At 43.9% G+C, this 19741-nt stretch overlaps 1 protein-coding gene across 3 annotated transcripts in view; it reads right to left on the minus strand.

Annotated features, from left to right (window-relative positions):
- LOC147896849 (diacylglycerol O-acyltransferase 1C-like) overlaps nt 1-19741 on the minus strand; it is a 206024-nt gene that overhangs the window by 160020 nt on the left and 26263 nt on the right. For all 3 annotated transcript variants that reach the window (XM_087381005.1, XM_087381006.1, XM_087381007.1), the window contains 3 exons: nt 9461-9541; nt 9309-9382; nt 7860-7935 (listed from right to left, as the gene is read on the minus strand). In XM_087381005.1, coding sequence (XP_087237131.1) covers nt 7860-7935; nt 9309-9382; nt 9461-9541 — 231 coding nt within the window. The remainder of the gene's footprint in view (nt 1-7859; nt 7936-9308; nt 9383-9460; nt 9542-19741) is intronic.

Here is a 19741-nt window from a genome sequence, read left to right on the forward strand (position 1 = left end):
CTATGTGCTAATTTTCATGCTTGATTTTCAGAGGTTAAGGAAAAAAAACGAGATTTCGTGAAAGAAAGAAGACTCACCTCTTCTTTTTTTGGAATTTCTCTTCCTCCTCTTTCTCCTTGTTTGTAGGCTTATGCTTTCTCCTTGTTTGTAGGCTTCTCCAAACTCATCCAATCCCTTTGAAAAGTTGCTTCTCCAAAGTCCTCCTTTCTCTAACTAGTTATTTGAAAAAATGGTATGTTTTCTCTTTTTTGTAGGGCCAGTTCGGGACTGTTTTGGCTGAGTGTATCTCTTCAATCTCTTGCCTAACAACTTCATCCACACCCTGCGGAGGTGCAAAATCAGCCTGTGGCTGAATCGGGGCATGTGGATGAGGAGGAGGTTGCTGTAAATTCTGATTTCCAGCATGAGGCTTAGATGGGGAACCAAATGCTATAGAAGGCATAAATACCGTGACCTGGCTTGCAGCAAGTACTTCCAACACAATTTTTGGCGTGCCATAGGTAGGTCTAAGTGAAGGCAATTCAACAAGAAGCTAAAATGGCCATTTTTTATTTTCAAAAAATCTAGATTTTTGGTGCCCCTGGGCTAGGCCTTAAGCAATGGTCATTTCTCTAAGAAGTGAAAATCCAATTTTAGTAATTTTAAAAATTTGGCCATCATTTTCTCCCCCTTTCTCTCTCTCTCTCTCTTCTTCTTCTCTCTCTCTCTCTCTAAGCATCTTCTTCTTCTTTCTCTCTCTCTCTCTCTCTCTCTTTCTCTCTCTCTCTCTCTTAGCTTTTAGTTTGCCAAGGCAGGATATGCAACACAACCACAAACTCTGAAGTGATCCACTGAAGGATTTCTCCCATGCCATGCCTCATAGGGAGTGATTGTCTTCAAAGCCTTTGTGGGAGCCCGATTCAAAACATAGTTTGCACACATGAGGCCTTCAAGCCAAAACTTGTGAGGCAACTTTTTACTGGTGAGCATGCATCTATCCATCTCCATAAGAGTGCGATTCTTGCACTCAGCTTTGCTACTTTACTAAAGTGTAAGCCTCACTGTAAGCTGATGCGTGATGCCTTTCTCCTTCAAAAATGCCTCAAACTCATGAGACATATACTCCCCCCCTCTATCTGTGCGAAGTGTCTGCACCTTGAGTCCTGTCTCATTCTCAACCATAGCCACAAAGCGTTTGAAATGCATAAACACTTCTGATTTTGCCTTAAGACCATAGACCCAAGTGTAATTGGTGTAGTCATCCATGAATGTAACATAATAGAGATAACCACCAAAAGCAGGTGTCCTCATGGGACAGCAGACATCACTGTGAATGAGTTGTAATTTACGTGTAGCTCTCACCGCACCATCCTTCTAAAAAGGAAATCTATGCATCTTGCCGACGATGCAACCCTCTCATGCATGAGGAGAAGGTGACTCCAAAGGAGGCAATGCATCAACCATAGCATGCTTCTAAAGTGTCATTAAGTTGCCATAGTTCATGTGCCCATACTTGGCATGCCATAACTCCGCATTTTGCATCGCAGCGCTCACTGAAAGTGCAAGATCAGATCTTTTCTCATATATATCAAGCTGAAAAAGACCCCGATACAAAGTGCCAGACAACATCAAAGCATAGTCATTATCTGACTGCACACTTAGCATCATCGAATACAACCTAAAATCCTTCTCTATTGAGAGAGGACACTGAAAGCAAATTCTTCTTTATACCTGGCACATAGAGAACATCTGAAATTCTGAAATCTATGCCATTAGTGGATGTGAGGATAATGTCCCTCACTCCACACACTGAACAAGAAGAATTATTTGCACATGTCACCTTCTTTTTAGTAGGTGGAGGATGTAGGGAAAAGGCTCTTCTTAGAAGTGATGTGCTTAGAAGCACCACTATCAAAATACCAAGTATTCAGTGTCTCATTGACACTGAGAGAGCATGCATCCTTTGAAGGATCATAACTGCAAGTCAAGAAAGCATAAGGATCATCCTCAATAGTGGCTGTAGCATCTGAACTACCCATTGAAAAATCCGAAATGCAAGACAAAAAGGCATAGTGCTCTTCCACAAAGTTGACTGTAACATTTCCCCCATCATGTGCATGAGGAGTTGATGCATCTGACACGGCCATACCTGAATCCTTTTCTTTTCTTTAGCTATGCGCTTCTTGAATTCACCACAAAATGACCTGGCTTCTTGCAGTAGTGGCCAATGCCCTTCTTTCTAGGCTTATCTGCATCACCCTTAGCCTTATAAGAGGGCTGTCCTGAATCAGCTTTATGTTGATGTGCGGGCTGATTGGCATGTTGCTTTTGCTGCCCTTTTCCTTTGGGCTTAAACTTAGAAAGCATGGCATGCTCGCTAGCCCGTGTTGCCATATTTCTTCGTGTTTTCTCTTCCTGCAACAGAAGTCCTACCAACTCGTGAAAAGAGAGAATTGCTACCCCCCCTCAATGACAAATTCAGCAAGGTGTGGAAACCAAGATAGTACTCAGGAAAAGAATTTAGAGTGGTGGTAATCATCTCTGAATCCGGAATAAGTTCATCAATATTCAGCAACTGCTTTCCGAAATCCTGAAGCTTTGTGAGGTGAGTATTCATGGAATCCCCTCATCCATATGCGTATGAGAAAGCTCTCTCTTTAGGAAGGAAACTCTCGTATCATTTCTTGCTCCAAACATATTCTCCCTCTCCCTCTGTCGTTCGGCCTCCCTCTCCCGTCGCTCAACGTCTCCACCTCCGTCGCTAGCCTCCCCGCTCAGCCTCTCTGTCGCTAGCCTCCCTCTCCTGTCGCTAGCCCCTCCCCTCCCTCCGTCACTCAACCTCCCTCTCCCGTCGCTTAGCCTCTCCACCTCCATCGCTCAGCCTCTCCGCCTCAAGCCCCTCCTCACTGCTCAGCCTCTCCAAATCTCTCTCTCTCTCTCTCACCCGTCAGCCTCAACCTCACCTGTCACCCGTTACCTCAACCTCTTCGCCCGTCACCTCAGCCTCGTCACTGTCCGTTGTCAACTCCACCAGCGCCGCCAGCACCGCACCAGTTAACCTAACCTAGGTTAACTCTGACCTAACCGAACCTCGACAAAGGTTAACCCAACCCAAGGTTAACCCCTAGTTGGGCTGAACCCCCAGCCCAACTAGGGGGTTACCTCAGCCAGGGGGCAGCAGAAGATATGGCTAGCAAGGAATGGCCGGGCCTCTCCTTGAAGTCTCCCCCCTCAACCCCAATCATTTCAGGCAACAGGTCCCAATATGCCACCGTTGCAACTATGACACCCTCTCCGTATGCACATACATACCTACGAGAAGGTCTGGACCGACCCATCATTGGGCACCATGAACAGATTTTTTATCTACAAGAGCAGGTAAGAGAGTTAAAGATGTAATTGGCAGATGCAGTAGCTAGAATTCAGGTTCTAGAAGGACCTGGCAAGTAGGCAGTCATCGATGAGGTTGTAAAATCTTACAAGGCTTCCCCCCCTACCCGCCAGCTAGTCTCCACAGTCAAAGACGTAGTTCACATTGAAGTATAGACCGCAAAGAATGAAGTGATTGTGGAGTTTGATGCAAAGGTCAACAAGGTTGATATTCAAGAAGAGATTAAAGAACATGCAACTAGGCGTGATAACGCTTTGAAGATTAGAATAGGGGGTTTCCCCAAAGGATGGTGCAAAGAGGAGGACTCTTTCAACGACACCTTAGCACATATCAAAGCAACCATGCCTAATATTGATTGGACAGTTGATAAGGATGATGTTCTTGATGATGACGATGAACCTAGAGCAACTCGTATCTTATAGTCTAAAGGTCATGCTATCATTACGCTTAACTCATGGGATCTACGAGTCAAGCTTCTCCGACAATCCTACAAGTTGAAAGGAACTAAGATATGGATAGCTGAAGAACTTACACGAGATCAATTGAAAAATAAGGCAGCGGAATTAGCTAAGGTCAAGGCTGCAAGGAATGATGGAAAATGGGCAGTGTACTGTGAGGGCGTAGCACAGCTGCTTTATGCACTCCCTAGGAGCTACCCTTCCTAAGCTGATGTACTTATTGGTTTTCATGTTGTCCCATAGACTTCTTGGTCTTCCGTGGACGTTAATAGACTTTCTTTCTAATATCTCCCAAGCTGCCTTTGAGGTCTTGCATGACCGAATGTAAGGAATAATGAACCTCTTAACAGAAAGAGAAATCACTGATAGAGCTTCTGCATCCCTAGAATCCCATCTTTTTCACTCTGATGTGGGAGCCACTGGAGCAGCAGCTCCAATTACTTGTGCTGCATTTTGACCTCTACCCCTACCTTGAGCTGTAGGAGTGACACGTATGGCCATTGTATCTCATCTTGCTTCATCTCCATCGACATAATCCCAAAGATGTCTACCAACCAAGATGTTGCGAACCATAAAACTCCACAAGGAGTAGTTGGTGCCATCCAACTTATCCTCCTGTGTGAGGACTCCAAACACCTCATTGGGGTTGTTCTGAGCCATTTTTGCCAGATAAACTTAAAAACATGGCAAACTGAACAAGTAAAATCCCTTCTTGGGATGCAAAATGCACAACCAAATTCTGCCAAAGAAAATCTGCCCACAGTGACAAATATTGTCACAACCTATCAAAGGCTCGAAATGCACCACAATGCTCTGCAAATGCCCAAAAATCTGCAAAGAAAATCTGCAAAAAGTTGCAAAAGTCTGCAAATTGACTCACACTGAGTCCAAAACTGCCTCAAATGGCTTGTTCACTGCCAAATTGCACTCCAAACACAAAAGCCCCATTTTCTGCAAGAAATTGCAACCAAAAGGGTGCAAATTTCCTGAAAGTCACAAATGTTGCAAAAATTACACTTTGCCTGCAAAAGTCCCAAATTTCACTACAAATTTGCAATGTAACAGTAAAAGCCCCAAATTTCTTCAACACCTACAAACTAACTACAATGTCTGCCCACGAATACAAAATGCCCCAAATTCTCTGCAAGATCTAAGCCAAACAATGGCTATCTGCAAAGTGATCTTGCAAAGAAGACCCTGCAAAAGAAAGTGCACGAACACCTGCAAATGTACGGAACTATTAGTACGGAACTGATAGTATGATTGACATGCGGATGTACGACATGTATGGAAAATGTTGTACGGAATGTACGAAAAAGTACAATGTATGGACGACACTGGTGCAAAAAAATGTATGGTCAGCGTTGTACTGACGGCCATGTCCGACGCACTTGCAGCAGATGTACGACGCACTTGTACGGAGCTAGTATGTAGACTTGTACGGAATCCCTGCAAGGTATGAATGATGAGCAAAAAAAGTACGGTACGGTTGACAGACTACAGGAGCACAGGTACGAAGTACAGACGATGCAGCTCTTGGGTGACGTACGGACGGAGTACGAAAATCTGTACAATCATACAGACTGTACGGTCCTGCTAACTAGAGCTTGAGCTTGCGGGTAAGGAGCAGGTCCAGGAGCAAAGAGCTAGGTGAGGTGCAGGAGCTTGGGCAGAAGGAGCTGGTCCAAGAGCTTGTCCTGCTCTAACATCAAATGTGAACAAAACAAGTGAGCTGAACGTAAGTCTACTGAATAGTGGATTGACAGAAGTGTATACAAGAGAGAAGTGAGGGGTTTTGTCTAAGTGACAAAACCCTATCTTATCCACTAACCATAGTTAGGGCTTAGACTGTGGTTAGGGAAAAACCTCAAAGAGGGAAAAGTGCCCCTAACCCACTTATTACATTACATTGGTCACTGCCTAGAATATGATAATAATTCTAACATATTGTTGCTTTGTGGACTTCCGCAAAGCCTTTGACACAGTTCCGAGAGCCCACCTCATTAGGCGCTTGCAGGGTTTGGGTTATGATCACGAGATTATTTGGGCTGTCATGGCACTTCACGAGCGAGTATCATGTAGAGTTCGGACAACGTCTGGATGGACAGACGAGATTTTGAGTACTATTGGGGTCAAACAAGGATGTCCACTATCACCAACTTTGTTTGGCCTCTACATTGATGAGCTTTAGACAGTTATGCAGACACTAGAGGGGGTTGGTTGCTCTCTTGTTGGCACTCTGATTCAGATCTTGCTATATGCAGATGATGTGGTCCTCTTATCATCCTCAGCAGAGGGCCTCCAGAGGCACTTAGATGCGCTACAATCTTTTTGTGGGTTGCATGACTTGAAGGTCAACCTTGGCAAAACCAAGGTTATGATCTTCAATACATCTCGAGTCGCTATGCATTAGGAGCAGTTTACCTTTGACGGGTCACCAGTCGAGATTGTCTCGTCATACACATATTTAGGGGTTATCTTCTCCAGACCTATTTTCACCATGAGACCGGCGATGTAGGCTCACTTGAGCAAAGGGCATGCCTCGTTGGCCAAACTAGATAGGCAGTGCTTCCGCTCACACTTTCAGGACCCTCGGACCAAGCATTTACTTTTTGACTCCTTGGTCCAACCAAAGGGGATGTACGGCAGCCCTTGCTGGGGGCAAACTGTTAGATACAAAGTGGGCTCATGTGGAGCGACTATAGGTACTCATGTTAACACAGATGATTCATTGTAAGCCGTCAGTTCCTCACCAGATTATCCACGTTGAGTTTGGTACATCTCCATTGCAGCTTGACGCAGCATTTCAAGTCATCACCTACCTATACCGAGTCAAGGCATATGGAGATCGCACCTCGGGACGTAGCAGACTACCGTGGCTAGCATTGTTCCTCTATGGCTCTATTAGAGGCAGATGATCAAAGGTATTGGTATGCACACACAGTGAAGTGGTTTGGGCGATTGCGGCTCCACATGGACAGACTTCCTCCCTTCCAATACAGCATTGATGCGCCGTTCTCCCCACTACGGTATCACGAGGTCAATCAGGTCATACGTGAGAATCTCTTGCAGCCACATACATTCGGGACCTGGTTGGAACCGAGCGAGCTCTCAGTGAAGCTCAGTTCTACAGAGACCATTGTTTACATATCTTAGATGAGGGATTTATTGACCCAATGGGATACACACGGATTCATCTACCCCACTTGTTAAGGATCTCATTCTGCAGTTTCGGGTCTCTTCACATAGAGTCCGTATTGAAAGCGATCGAGCAGAGGGTTTACCTAGGGAGAGGGAGAGACATATATGCCTATCCACTCTAGAGGAGATTGAGTCTGAGGAGCATTTCATTTTCAGATGCCCAATTTACTATGAGATCCGGGGGCGCTTCTACTATCTATTCAGAGATAGCTCCAGATTGCTGTCCCGGTTTCTCTTCTTTCCAAATCAGCGATGCTTAGCCAGTGTGAATGTGCCTTTTGGTTTGGGACTTCTGTAAGTGTGAAAGGTCAAGTGAATGTTGGCCTCTGGTATTAGATTTCTTACTCTATGACATTATCAGTGAGGTATGTGTGTGGGGAAGATAAGGCAGCCCTTGCCTATAGGAGGTACATCTTGTGCTCTGCAATCTATCATCTACATTAATATTTTGCCTCAAATTTGACTTTGTCTTGCTCTCCATTTCTCTCTCGTACTATCTCTCGTGTCAGTAGCTATGAAGATCTTTCATCCTCCTCCATAGCTGCAACTGCGTATTGTTTCTACCACAAGCTAATTCTGTTACATTATTATAGACAAGAAAGTCTTGATTGTTTTTAGTGGTGGTTAGAGAAGTTGGAGGGCTCAGACTGTCTCAGTACGTCATGTTCTGCTCAGAAGCTTTCCATTGCTGTCCAATGTTTGTTTGCGTGAGAACGGTTTTGATATCACGTAAAATATTGTTGAAAATATTGCAGGGGATATCATGTAAAATATTGTTGAAATTCAAGCACGTTTTGTCATAATAAGGTTCCCAAGAAAAAGAGCCTTACCCATTCAGAAATGTCAGAGTGCACTTTCCATTTTTCCACTAAGTAAGAGAAAAAAGGAAACATTGGAAGAGACAACCTGCACAAGAAAATTTAGAGAAAGTGAATTAGAAGAAATTTGAAGCAGACACAAAAATGACATCATAAAGTATAATAACAGAAGAGAAAACATGAATCACATGTTGGCAGCAATGCTAAAGTAATAAAGCAGGTAAGGTCTGATCTCTTCCTTGTCCTAGGTCTCGAGTGGCGAGCCTAAAATAAAGAAATCGTACTAGCATCAACCATCATTTGAAACTACGAAAATCAATACAAGCAGATGCTTTCACTCTAGCATTCAAGAGATTAAATGAATTGCTCAACCACAGAATTACTGCTTTCATCATCAACACCAAAGGGAGAACAGAACTTAGGTCAAGGTCTTAGCTCATCAGCTAGTGACCTCATTGTTGCCGATGAACTGTTGAGCGCTTGGACTAGGTATCTACTACACTAAACTTAAAAGTAGTTTTAGGGGATCATAACTTCCAGCCATCGATGTGATCAACGGGCATTCAAAATTTGACTTATGAAGCAATCCATACCATCATGTGAATCTAAAGACTCGTCCAGCCTAAACATTCTAGCCAACCATTAACTCAAGAGAAAGAAACTAGATTTCGTTCACCGAAACGAGGAGGAGCTACTAAACATTTTGTTTAGTAACAATTCTAAGTACTTTTGGCGGAGATTTCTTTTCTTTTTGACTTCTATTAAGTATTAAAGAAAACCATTAGAGCAAGCTCCATAAGGGATACACCATGCAATTCATGAAATACTCAAAAGCCAAAAAGGAAGGATTGTGGCTGATAGTGCCATCTTAATCCTGTAGAATTTGGAAAGTGAGCTCATTAATGAATGTTGTAGCTAAGTAGAAGCTTAAAAATAGTGTTGCATCAAAATTTCCATGTCCCTTTAAATCTGATGGCCAACCAGTAGTGACCCTCAAAGGCTCTAGCTTAAGGATGGCCTGCTGCCTTAAGCCCAATCTACAGAAACTTTATTATAAGAGTCCTCAGGAAAATGACATCTTTTTTGGACCCTCTTTACAAAGAACATGTTTTTTGCCCAAAACTAGCATACATTACAAATGTGATGAACAAGCCCAATGAAGCATTGAGACAGGGGAAAGGCGTCCTCAGGGTGATCAAATATAATAATCAAAGGTCAAATGCATAGAGCTAGAGGTTCGTGTAAAGATGCCATACATTGTCCATGCTGTTTAAAAGTGAACCTTGCAGATTTTAAATCAAATGGCAAATCCTTGCTACAGTTATGCTGAATGAGGCACACACTACACAAGGATAAAGCGATTCTCAGCAAGTCCAACTATTTTGGTTCATCATGGTTCAAGAGCATTAGATTCCTCCAAAACACAAAACCAGACCTAGAGGTGAACCACTTGAAACTCACCCGCACATGAGAAGCGGCCATTCTCTAAGTGATTTGGAGCTGAACCAAAACCCAGCTTGTATAAGCAGTCCATACTGTGCAAAAAGTAAAATTAGCCATAACATTTGAGCAAATGCACCACTGAAGATATGCTCTAAAACATGTGGCATTACCTTCATCAAATTTTCAATTATGAGCCGACTGTTCACAGCAACAAGAATTACGACACACAAATTGAAAAGTCCAGCATGGCTCTGCAACCAACAAGCGTTTTAGGTGATTCCAACTAAAGCCATCAATTTTCCAAGAAAAGATGCAAAACCTCCAATTATGCTTCCAACATTTCTTGTATAAACCCATTAGCCATTCTTAAAATCATTCACTGCTTGCATACGTTCTGCCTTAGTAAATCAACTTTTGCTATGTATATTATCACAACTTAATATGTAATCTTTCCTATAAGCTAGCTTACGGGCTAGTGTACATGATTCATTTTGGACATTAGTAATCAAGAATTAGGATTTTATATACCTAGATGAATCCAAGAACATTCCCAAACTCATCCTCTAAACTTTGAAGGACAATAGGGACCCCTAGTTGGTGAAAGATGCTATTAGAGCATGAGAGATGGGGGGAAGGGGGGAGGGGGAGAAATGGGGGGAAGCATAATTTGCCGTCCCTTCTGGACTTCTTTGCACTGCCTTGTTCAAGAATATACACCCATGGCCCCATCCTCACTCACCAAGCTTTGCCTCTCCCCTCGTCCTCACCACGCTTCTACAACATGACTTCACGCCAATCTTTTTTCTTTCGCCTGCCACAAAGAAATCTACCTACACTGGCATGGCTACAGTTGTTGATTACCATCACTAAAAGCATTCAAAAAGATTTGCCAAGAAAATGGCTACAGTTTTATTTCGAATCACCTGCATTACAAAAACTCACATTTGGGCAGTGGAAGCTATTATTGAATGCAGAGCTGAACGTGCACTTGGGAGACTTTGGACTAGGAAATCTTGTCGAAGAGAAATAAGAGGAGTGTGGAGGAGGTGAGAGCAGTGGTGTGGTGGGAACGATGGGGTATTTGGACCCTCAATACATCTTGATGGGGATTTGGGCACTCATTTTGATGTATACAATTTCGCAGTGGTGGTTCTAGGGGTGGCCTGTGGAACGAGAGTGATTGATCGATGAAAGTCGAATGCGCAATTTTGCTCTCATTCCTTGGTTGAGCAAGCAAGAGAAACTTGGCCTTCTCATGGACGTAGCTGACCCAAACCTTCAAGGTGCCTTTCATGAGATACAAATAAGAATGTTGCTTCACTGAGGCCTCATGTGCACTCAATTTGAGTCTTTTTTTTTTCTTTTTTGCAAAAAGAGACTTCTATTAAGTATTAAAGAAAAACTGTTAGAGCAAGCTCCATACGGGATACATCATGCAATGCACGAAAAGCTCAAGAGACAAAAAGAAAGGATTGAGGCTGACAGTGCCATCTCAATCCGGTAGAAACCTCCAAGAAAAAGGGAGAACCTCTCTAAACTCGAAGAAATATAGTCCTTCTAAAAGAGGCTGCCTGTGAAGGGCCCTGCATGCTAGCCCATATGGCTATCAAAGTGTGAACCGTGTCAGACAAAATACCCGTGAACACCTGTAATGGGTGTATCTGGGTGCCATCTAAGGCCTCAGTACATCTGGCTCTCCAAATGTGCCAAGAGGAAATGCTAGCCAAAATCTCCTAAGAGGTGTCCACTGAAACATGAGAAGCTCTGAAGGGAGTAAGTGGTACGTCCTGTAGAGAGCAGGGCTCTATCACCTGCCAGCCGACCGAGAGTGCCCAAGAAGAAGGCTCACCCTCATAAAACACCTAGGGCCCGGTAAGAGATAACCATGCGACCGAGCCCCAAGTCATGAAGAAAGGGGAAGTGTGAAAGATGCTGAGTCCCAAAGGCAATGTCGCACTGACTCCTCTGCAGAATGGCATCGAGGACAAGTGGGATCAGCCCCAAATCGTGATCTCCACAAGTTCACTGCAATCCCTCCATGAATAGAAAGCCAAAAGAAAAGAGTGATCTTTCTATTTCTGAGGTATTTCTAGAGTCTCCTCCAGAAATTTCTACGCAATCTGCGGTGATGAAGAAGCTTTCCCAATGGGGGGCTCTGGAGGGAATCCAACCCCTACTGTTCAGCTGAAACCTCCTGGCATTACCAACCGTGAAATGAAAGAAGGAAATCCCCCTCTCTCGGTGCCCATGATCTATCCATTCCCACTCTCCTGGGTCCCACTGCAAACACCTGATAGGTGCACCTCCATATAACCACAACCTCTAGGATCCCAAGGCCAAGAGCAGAGGGTCGGGGTCTAAGTACCACTGCAAGCCTGCTCCAAGGTCCACAAAACCAGCAATCCTGATAGGCTGAAAGGCAACCTCAAGAAGAATGCCATCCTTAGATGTAGAAAGTAAATCTCCATTCCCAGCATCAAAGACCAGTGCGTCTTCCCCGAGACCTCGGAGAGCGATCACTTGTAACGGAATTGAGGTCCTCGAAAAAGCCCCCATCCAAGTGGTGGAAGTAATAGGCAGCTCAACTATCCATTCCACCGAGATGGCTGAATCTATCTGCTGAATCCTTCGTGCTACCCCTCTAGGGTGACTCATGGACTGCAGTCTCTAATCCACAGGTAGCCTGATAAAAGATTTCCAAGTGCCTACTATGTAGGCGGGGCCTCTCTCCCATTTAGACCACTGCCTGTAATGGGAAGTGCCCAGTGGTCTGGCGTGCTCGTCAAGAATACTATCATTCCAAATGATCGGCTGCCTATCAATCTCTTCGACGGTAGAAGGTGGAATCCTTTGAAGAGTGTTCCTGAAGCTCTCCCAAGCTTTCAGGATGGCAGTCGTGAGAGGAGAGGCAGGAGATCTGAGTCATGAAACCGCCTCTCCATGGAAGAGGTGTTCCGAGTCCTACCCCACTATCTAAAGAAAATGTAAGGAAAGAACAAATGAAGGAAAGTCGGCTGCCATGGCTACAATAGCACCTGTACCCTCTCCTCTATCGAAACCCCTCGCACCATACCCTTCTCAGTATAAAATAATCAAATGCGTTCCTGCAAATTTCTAATCTCTCTAGATCTAATGCAATTGGAGAATGCTGAATCGATTAGAGCTCAAAATTATATACTTGTTTAAAAAAATGGCACACAAATCGGGTGTGTGAATAGGACATACCTTGGCATACAACATCATATATTGAATTAAGTCTACTTGGGAGTTCTGCAATGAGTCCTCAAGGTTTAAATTATTTTCAAATAGACTAGCCTGGAACCAACCTCTCAATGACTTCGGAGAGAACAAAAAACCAAATGTAACATAGATAAATAGAAAGATAGAATTGTCAAATTTTCAAAAAATGCAGCATTAAGCTCAATCATGAGATACTTAAGTAAAGATGATGAGTTTGATACACAGGAATGGAGATGATGAAGAAGTTAGCAGCTGATACACCAATCGAGTAAATGGCCATGGGCCACTAAAGAGTGCAAGGATACTGATTAACTTGTCAGATGGAATATCTTGGCCACGTGCCATATTTTTGTGTATTTGTATCGAAATTCTAAGTTGTGCGCAAAAAGATTTATAAAGGCATATAAAAACTTGGATCATTTAAGCGTGAAGCTATGTTAAGAAATTCCTCCAATTCTTGACGAGGGATACTTCTGGATGTACTATTATTGGCTCTTTGCTTTTTAAATAAACAATTATAAATACTTGGAGAGAGCTCAAAAGCTATGGAGCTCAGCTGAAATGAGATTGCAAAAATCAAGTAGAAGAGGGCTGTCAACATGACAAAATCGTAAAACCCTAGGGTGAGCCTAGGATGAGTTAAAACTAATTGTACCACTAACTCAACCATGAACTGTGGCTAGGGGGAAAGTCCTTAGAAGGAAAAAAGTGCCCATAACCCTCCTAATTATCTAATATTACAAATATTACAATATTTCCAACACCCCCCTGTAGTGACAATATCCTTGTGTACAAGGAGTGCTCTCAATCACCAAATGGAGGTAAGCCCAAAGCTTTGCTGAAAGCTTACAACTTGTCTCTAGTTCGGGCCTTGGTGAAAAGATCTGCAACGTTCTAATCTGTAAGACAGTAGATCAGACCGACTTCTACTGCATGTAACCTTTCTCAGACATAATGATAATGGATCTCAAGGTGTTTCATTTGTGCATGAAACACAAGATTCTGTGACACTACAGTAGCACTGTAGTTGTCAGTGAGTATAAGAGTAGATGGCTACAAACCACGATGAAAATCTGCCAGATCTCCTGATCCATACACATTCATTGTAGTGGTGAAAGCTGCCCTGTACTCAGCTTCACAAGATGAAGTTGCCACAATGGATTGTTTCATGCTCAACCAAGAAATGCATGGACTGTCCACAAAGAAACGTTTTCCACTGGTGGAATGTCTAGTGTCATAATCACCAGCCCAATCTGAATACTAACAGCATGCAAGTAAGAGTCACCCCTCTCGCATAGAACACACCAAGAGACTCAATACCCCGGAAATATCTGAAAAACAGGTTTACAGCACACCAATGACGTGTCTTTGGGCTATGCATATACATGCTCAACTGCAACTGAATATCAGGACAGTATTGTAGAGATAAATAAGGCATCCACCAGACTGATTCTATACAACAGCATCCAAAGGTTCACGTGCATCATGCATGGACAGCCTCAACCTTGGCTCCATGGGAGTTGAAATAGGCTTGCAGTCCTGAAACTTAAACCTTTGCAAAAGTTCCTAAATGTAGTTTGATTGTATGAACATTGCCTTCATCTATTTGCATAAATTGAATACCCAAATAATAATGTAACAAACCTAGACCAAGCAACCAAGGGCTCAGCTTGCTTGCTGTCCCGTAGAGTATCCAAGAAGTATGATCATCATGTGGCTGCAAATCAGGCTGAACATGAGCAACAGGAGGAGAATGTGAGCTGCTAGAAGCATTTGGAGCCAGATTTTGCTAAGTGTCATATGAAGCAGTGAAGGGCAGTATAGCATCAAATGCATTAGAGGCGTCAACTGATGGCTGTTTTTTACAGTCGAAAGGTAAAGCAACATTATCGGTAAAAACAACATCTCTGTTAATGATAACCTTCCCTGTGCTAGGCTGATACTACCGATATCCTTTGCTTTGTGAGCTATAGCCAATGAAAATGCATTTGATGGCCATATATTCTAGCTTATGCCTCAGCTGAGATGGAACATGTGCGTATGCCAATGACCCAAACACCCACGTGGGAAATTACAGACTTTGTGCCAGTCCATGCTTCATAGGGAGTAATGGTCTTCAATGCCTAAATGGGTACTTTGTTGAGTACATAGTTGGAACACATAATAGCATCCAACCAAAGTTTATTTGGCAAAGACTTGCGCTTAAGCATGCATCTGATCATTTCCATTTCTGTCTGGTTTTTACGCTCTACAAGCCCATTCTGTTGTGGAGTGTATGGCACTGTGCACTGGTGAATTATACCCAGGGCTGCTTAGAAATCTGAAAATTCACAGCACATATACTCACCCCCCCTATCAATGCGGAGAGTCAAGAGTTTGTTCCCACTTTCATTCTCAGCCATGGCAAGATGGCCCTCATGCCATAAACCCAAGTGCTTCTAGTGAAGCCATCCACAAAAGTGGAGAATTATAAGTCACCCCCAATGTGATGCTCTCATCCCGCATACATCACTAAGCACGAGATGCACCAACAGCCCCATCTTTGGGAAATGAGAACCAATGCATTTTGCCCAATAAGCAGCCCTCACCGACATATTTGGCAAGTGCATGCATGGGTGGGAGGGCTACCACCATATGCATTGAATGCATTTTACCAGACTTTTCCCAATACGCACCCTTCACAAACATGTCTAGGAGAAGTTTCCAAAAAAAGCATATCATGTACCATCCCATGCCTCTGCAACAACTGCAAGCTGCCATAGTTCACATGGCCAAGTCAAGTCTAGCATGCCATAATTCTGCATTTTTCATTTTAGCAATCACAGTCACCACACATGCATTAGATGTATTGCTGTCATGTTTGTCCAGCTGGTACAAACCATGATTTAAAGTACCTATAGTGGCTATCTAGTAGTCCTTTTCTCTATCCCTGTAAATCAATCCCATCAGCTGATGACAGGAAAATCCTCCCAACTCCTTTCAAGGATATGAAGATACTCTTTTGCCAACACGTGCAGGCTGCAAATCTGCAAATAAATACGAATGTATGCATTTGATGCATGTGAATCTGAAATTGTCATTCTAGCTTCTCTCTTTTTCCTTCCTTTCTCCAACCTTTTCCTTCATTCATTTATGTGGTGTCCAGGTTTCTTGCAATAATGGTATTAACCCTTTTTCTTGGACTGACCTGCACTTTCTGAAATTTTCTTTGATAGCTGAACTGAATCAGTCCTGGACCGAGAGCCACCAACGTGAGGCTTATTTTTGCCTTTAGTTAACAAGGCTTAATCATCAAGCTTGGGCATCTCTAACATCCCACCTCCTCTGATCTTGTGTAGGGGGAGCAGGAGGTGCAATTGCTACAACTGGCCTCGCTTGAGCTTGTTGTCCACCTCCTTGCTAAGTTGTATCAGGAGCAATGACGGCATCTCTTGGTCGGGCATCTTCACTTGTAACACGATCCCATAGATCCTTTGTAACCAAAAGATTCTTGACCATAACTCTCACAGAGAATAATTCGTGCCATCCAATTTTGTCATGTGCACGGATTGGTATCTGATGTGTACTGGGTACACAAGGCTAGCTTAGGTAACCTGGGGAGGCTTAGGGCTAGGCAAGCTTGATTCTAGGGTTGAGTGGCAAGGGTACGAACCAGTTAGAGGTTTTCGCTATTTTTGAAACTTGGGGCCCGAGTCTATATAAGGGGTCCAGAGGTTCAGTTCTCAGGGAGCCGATGGGAGCAAGTTTCGTTCCTAGATGCTAGGTCTGATCCTGGATTGAGTTGCGGACGTGCGCCTGCATCATAGCATAGCCCAAGGCCCAGCAACAGATCCCAGGCTTCACAGCACCACCTGGTGGTATGGGACACCAGGCTAGTTAGGATCTGGTTGGGAGTTCGTGCTAGTAGCTCAGCTCATGGCTCGGATAGGACATCTCCTAACACGAGATCGCATCCTATAGATGTCATGGTTGGGTAGTGAACAACCTGCTCAGATTCCTCACATTGGTGTGTTATTGTGTTTGCTTGCAGATTGGAGGTTTCAGGAGTGCTGGGGTCGTGTCAGTTGGTATTAGAGCCAACTCCTTAGGTAGGAATTTCTGTTGCGAAAATTTTAGACGATTTTTTCTCCAGGTATGCCCTAATCTCGCAATTCATGTTCATTACCCTCCAAGTGCTTGTTTGATTCATCGGTCAAGGGAGATGGCTAAGATTAGGGAAAGAAGGTAGGAGAAGGTAGAGGGTGAGTGAATTCGAAGTTGAACTGAGGCATTAGGTGAGAGAGAGAGAGAGCGAGGTGTAGCTCGGGAGGGCCAAAGAACGATTGCAGGGGAGCGAGATTGCAGGAGAGAAGTGCTCGTAGGAGTGAAGATATGGGCTGATTGTTGGTAAGCGATGGGCTGAGGCGGAGCTTCGGTTGAACCTAGGTACGGTCAGACTGAGCAGAGACCAGGAGAGCACCATAGGCTGGAGCAGTTCGTTGGAGCAATTCGCAGCCAAGGGGCGAGTTGTGGGGTGCGCATGGGTTGGAACAGGTCGCAAGGAAGGCTGTGCTAATTCGGGGGGGTTTGGATGCTAAAAAAAGTACCACCCCTCCAACTTAGGAGGGTGGGCTTTTTAGAAAGCTGAGCTCTCTAAAAGTTTCGCCCACCTATTCTAGAGCATAGTGCAGCAGAATCTCCTCCCCTTATCGTGACCCGTGCGCAAGACTCTACCCCGCTATGCCCCTCTTGACGATTCCACTCTCAGGTACTACCTGCCGCAGATTTCCGTACAGGCCAGCAAGGAGCTCGGCTCCTAGATTAACAGCCTCCGCCAGCCCCTTGTTCTTTCGACCAGCCAGCCTCTTTCTCTCATCCCCCTCTATTTCGTCAGTTTTCCTTTATGTTCCGGTCTCCTAGTTTCGAGCCCACCTGTCCCTTCTCTTCTCTTAGCCTATTTTCTTCATCAGATTCGATTCAGTGATGGCTGATTCTGTAGACCCCGAGCTTGCGATGGGAGACGAGGATATGAACTACCATGCGGAGGATGACCACAGTCTCTATGATGATCTGATTACGAAGAAAGCCTTCGGTGAATTCACCACTGCTCTTGATGAAAAGTTTGAGCAGGTTAACACGAATCAAACGAGGTTGACATAACAACTCCAAGGGATTCAAACTACACTCACTTTTGACGAGCACTGTGCAGGCGCTCACGCATGTGGATGCCATGGCTTTAGTGTTAGGTCCAAACATCACTCCAGATGCTTTTTCCGAAGATCAGAAGTCTCGTACCAAGGAGGTTGTTGACACTTGGTTGCACAAGTGGCAAGTACACTTCCACTTTCACCCTTATCTGGATGACAAGAAAATACAGCTTGCAGCGGGGTTTATGTCAGGAAAGGCTTTATTGTGGTGAAAGAAACTCCAACCCAAGCTTGCAACATGGATAGAATTTGAAGGGGTCTTCAGGAAAGAGTTTCTCAAGGAGGAAGATTACGATATTGTAGGCAAGCTTAAAGCCCTCAATAGTCCAAGCTGAATCTGACTTTTGAGGTTTATCTTCAGAGGTTCGGGGATTTGCAAACCAGAGCTACAAAGATGGATCCAGTGACCTTGTTAGGTTTCTTTGTGGATGGTTTGCCTGACTCGTACAAGTTATACATCAAGAACAACAAGTGTACCACTTTGCAAGAGGCCATGAATGACGCGCGCATCTATGATGATACCATGGCCAGCGCAAAGGGAACTACAGTTGCCGACATGGGTGGGAAGAACAAGAGGAAGTTCTTCCAGTCTCTACCAATAGTACCGGGGAGTCGAAGTCTTTAGACAACGCCTCCAAGAAACATTCGACTCAGGTGAAGAATGGTCGTGCCCGTTTCTTCGTACCTTGAAGCTAAAGAAAGGAGGACGTTGCTTCATATGCAAGGAGTGGGGCCACACTAGAAATGATTGTCCTAAGCGCAAGAATCAGAAGCAAGCGCCGGGACCCAAGCTCCATGCAGGTCCAGATACCAAAGCTAAGGGAGCTAATAAAGTTTTGATGACAGGTATTTCTGTAAATGTCATTACCTGCCCACTTTCTTGTAATTGCACTTTTAATAATTCGTTATTTGGTTCCCATGATCTTTTCCAAGTTTATGGAGAAGTTAGGGACCAAAGAATTCACATTCTCTTTAACCCGGGCAGCTCTCACAACTTTGTTAATTACAAACTTGTGCAGAAGATGGGGCTGTTCACGATACCTAGCGATCACACCTACGAGGTGTAGCTTCCAGCTGGGAAGCAGTTTTGGGATCGCAATATTGAAGCGCTTTCTATCCGGATTCAAGACTACACAGCTGCTCTTACGTGCTATGTCACGCACTTGGAGCATGTGGACTTGTTAATCGGAATAGAGTGGTTTAAAACCCACGATATTCGGATTGGATGGAAGGAACATAGCCTTTCTTTTTTGGATAAGGACACCCAATATTGTATTCAGTGTGATAATATTCCCTCTTCTCAGGGACCTATTGTATCTGCAATGTAGCTTCGGAATATATTAAACACTTCTCATTATGATGTGTATCAGTGTGTTTTGATTCCGCTTTCTTCATTTGTTGTTTCTGTTAATAACAAGAATGATTTAAGTGTGTTTGAACACCATGAATTGAGAACGTTGTTAGATGATTTCATGGATGTATTCCCTGCTCAACTGCTGGAAGGTTTACCTTCAGAACAGGCAGTAGACCATCGCATAGATTTAGTATCTGGGGCTCAATCTATTTGTGTTCCACCTTATAGGATGAGCCAACTTGAGGAGGATGAGTTAGCTTCACAGCTATAAGATTATCTAAATATGGGCTATATCTGCCCAAGTAAATCACCTTAGGGAGTAGCTGTCCTCTTAAGAAAGAAGAAAGATAATTCATGGAGAATGTGTATAGATTATAAACGATTGAATAAAGTGACAATTAAAAATCGATACCCTCTTCCTCGTTCTGATGATTTGATAGACCGTTTGGCCGGAGCGAAGTATTTCACTAAGATTGATTTGCGTACGGGTTATCACCAAATCTGTATCTATGCCAAACACATAGATAGAACCGCATTCCGAACTAGGTATGGCCACTATGAGTTTCTCGTATTACCTTTTGGTTTGACCAATGCTCCTGCCACCTTCCAGCAAATGATGAACGATTTGTTTCGAGATTTTCTCGGCAAATTCGTTGTCGTGTTCTTAGATG

The sequence above is a fragment of the Dipteris shenzhenensis genome, chromosome 11 (genome assembly GCF_047967505.1).
Source record: "Dipteris shenzhenensis isolate YYH24624 ecotype China chromosome 11, Dip_SZ_1.0, whole genome shotgun sequence".
NCBI classification, from domain to species: Eukaryota; Viridiplantae; Streptophyta; class Polypodiopsida; order Gleicheniales; family Dipteridaceae; genus Dipteris; species Dipteris shenzhenensis.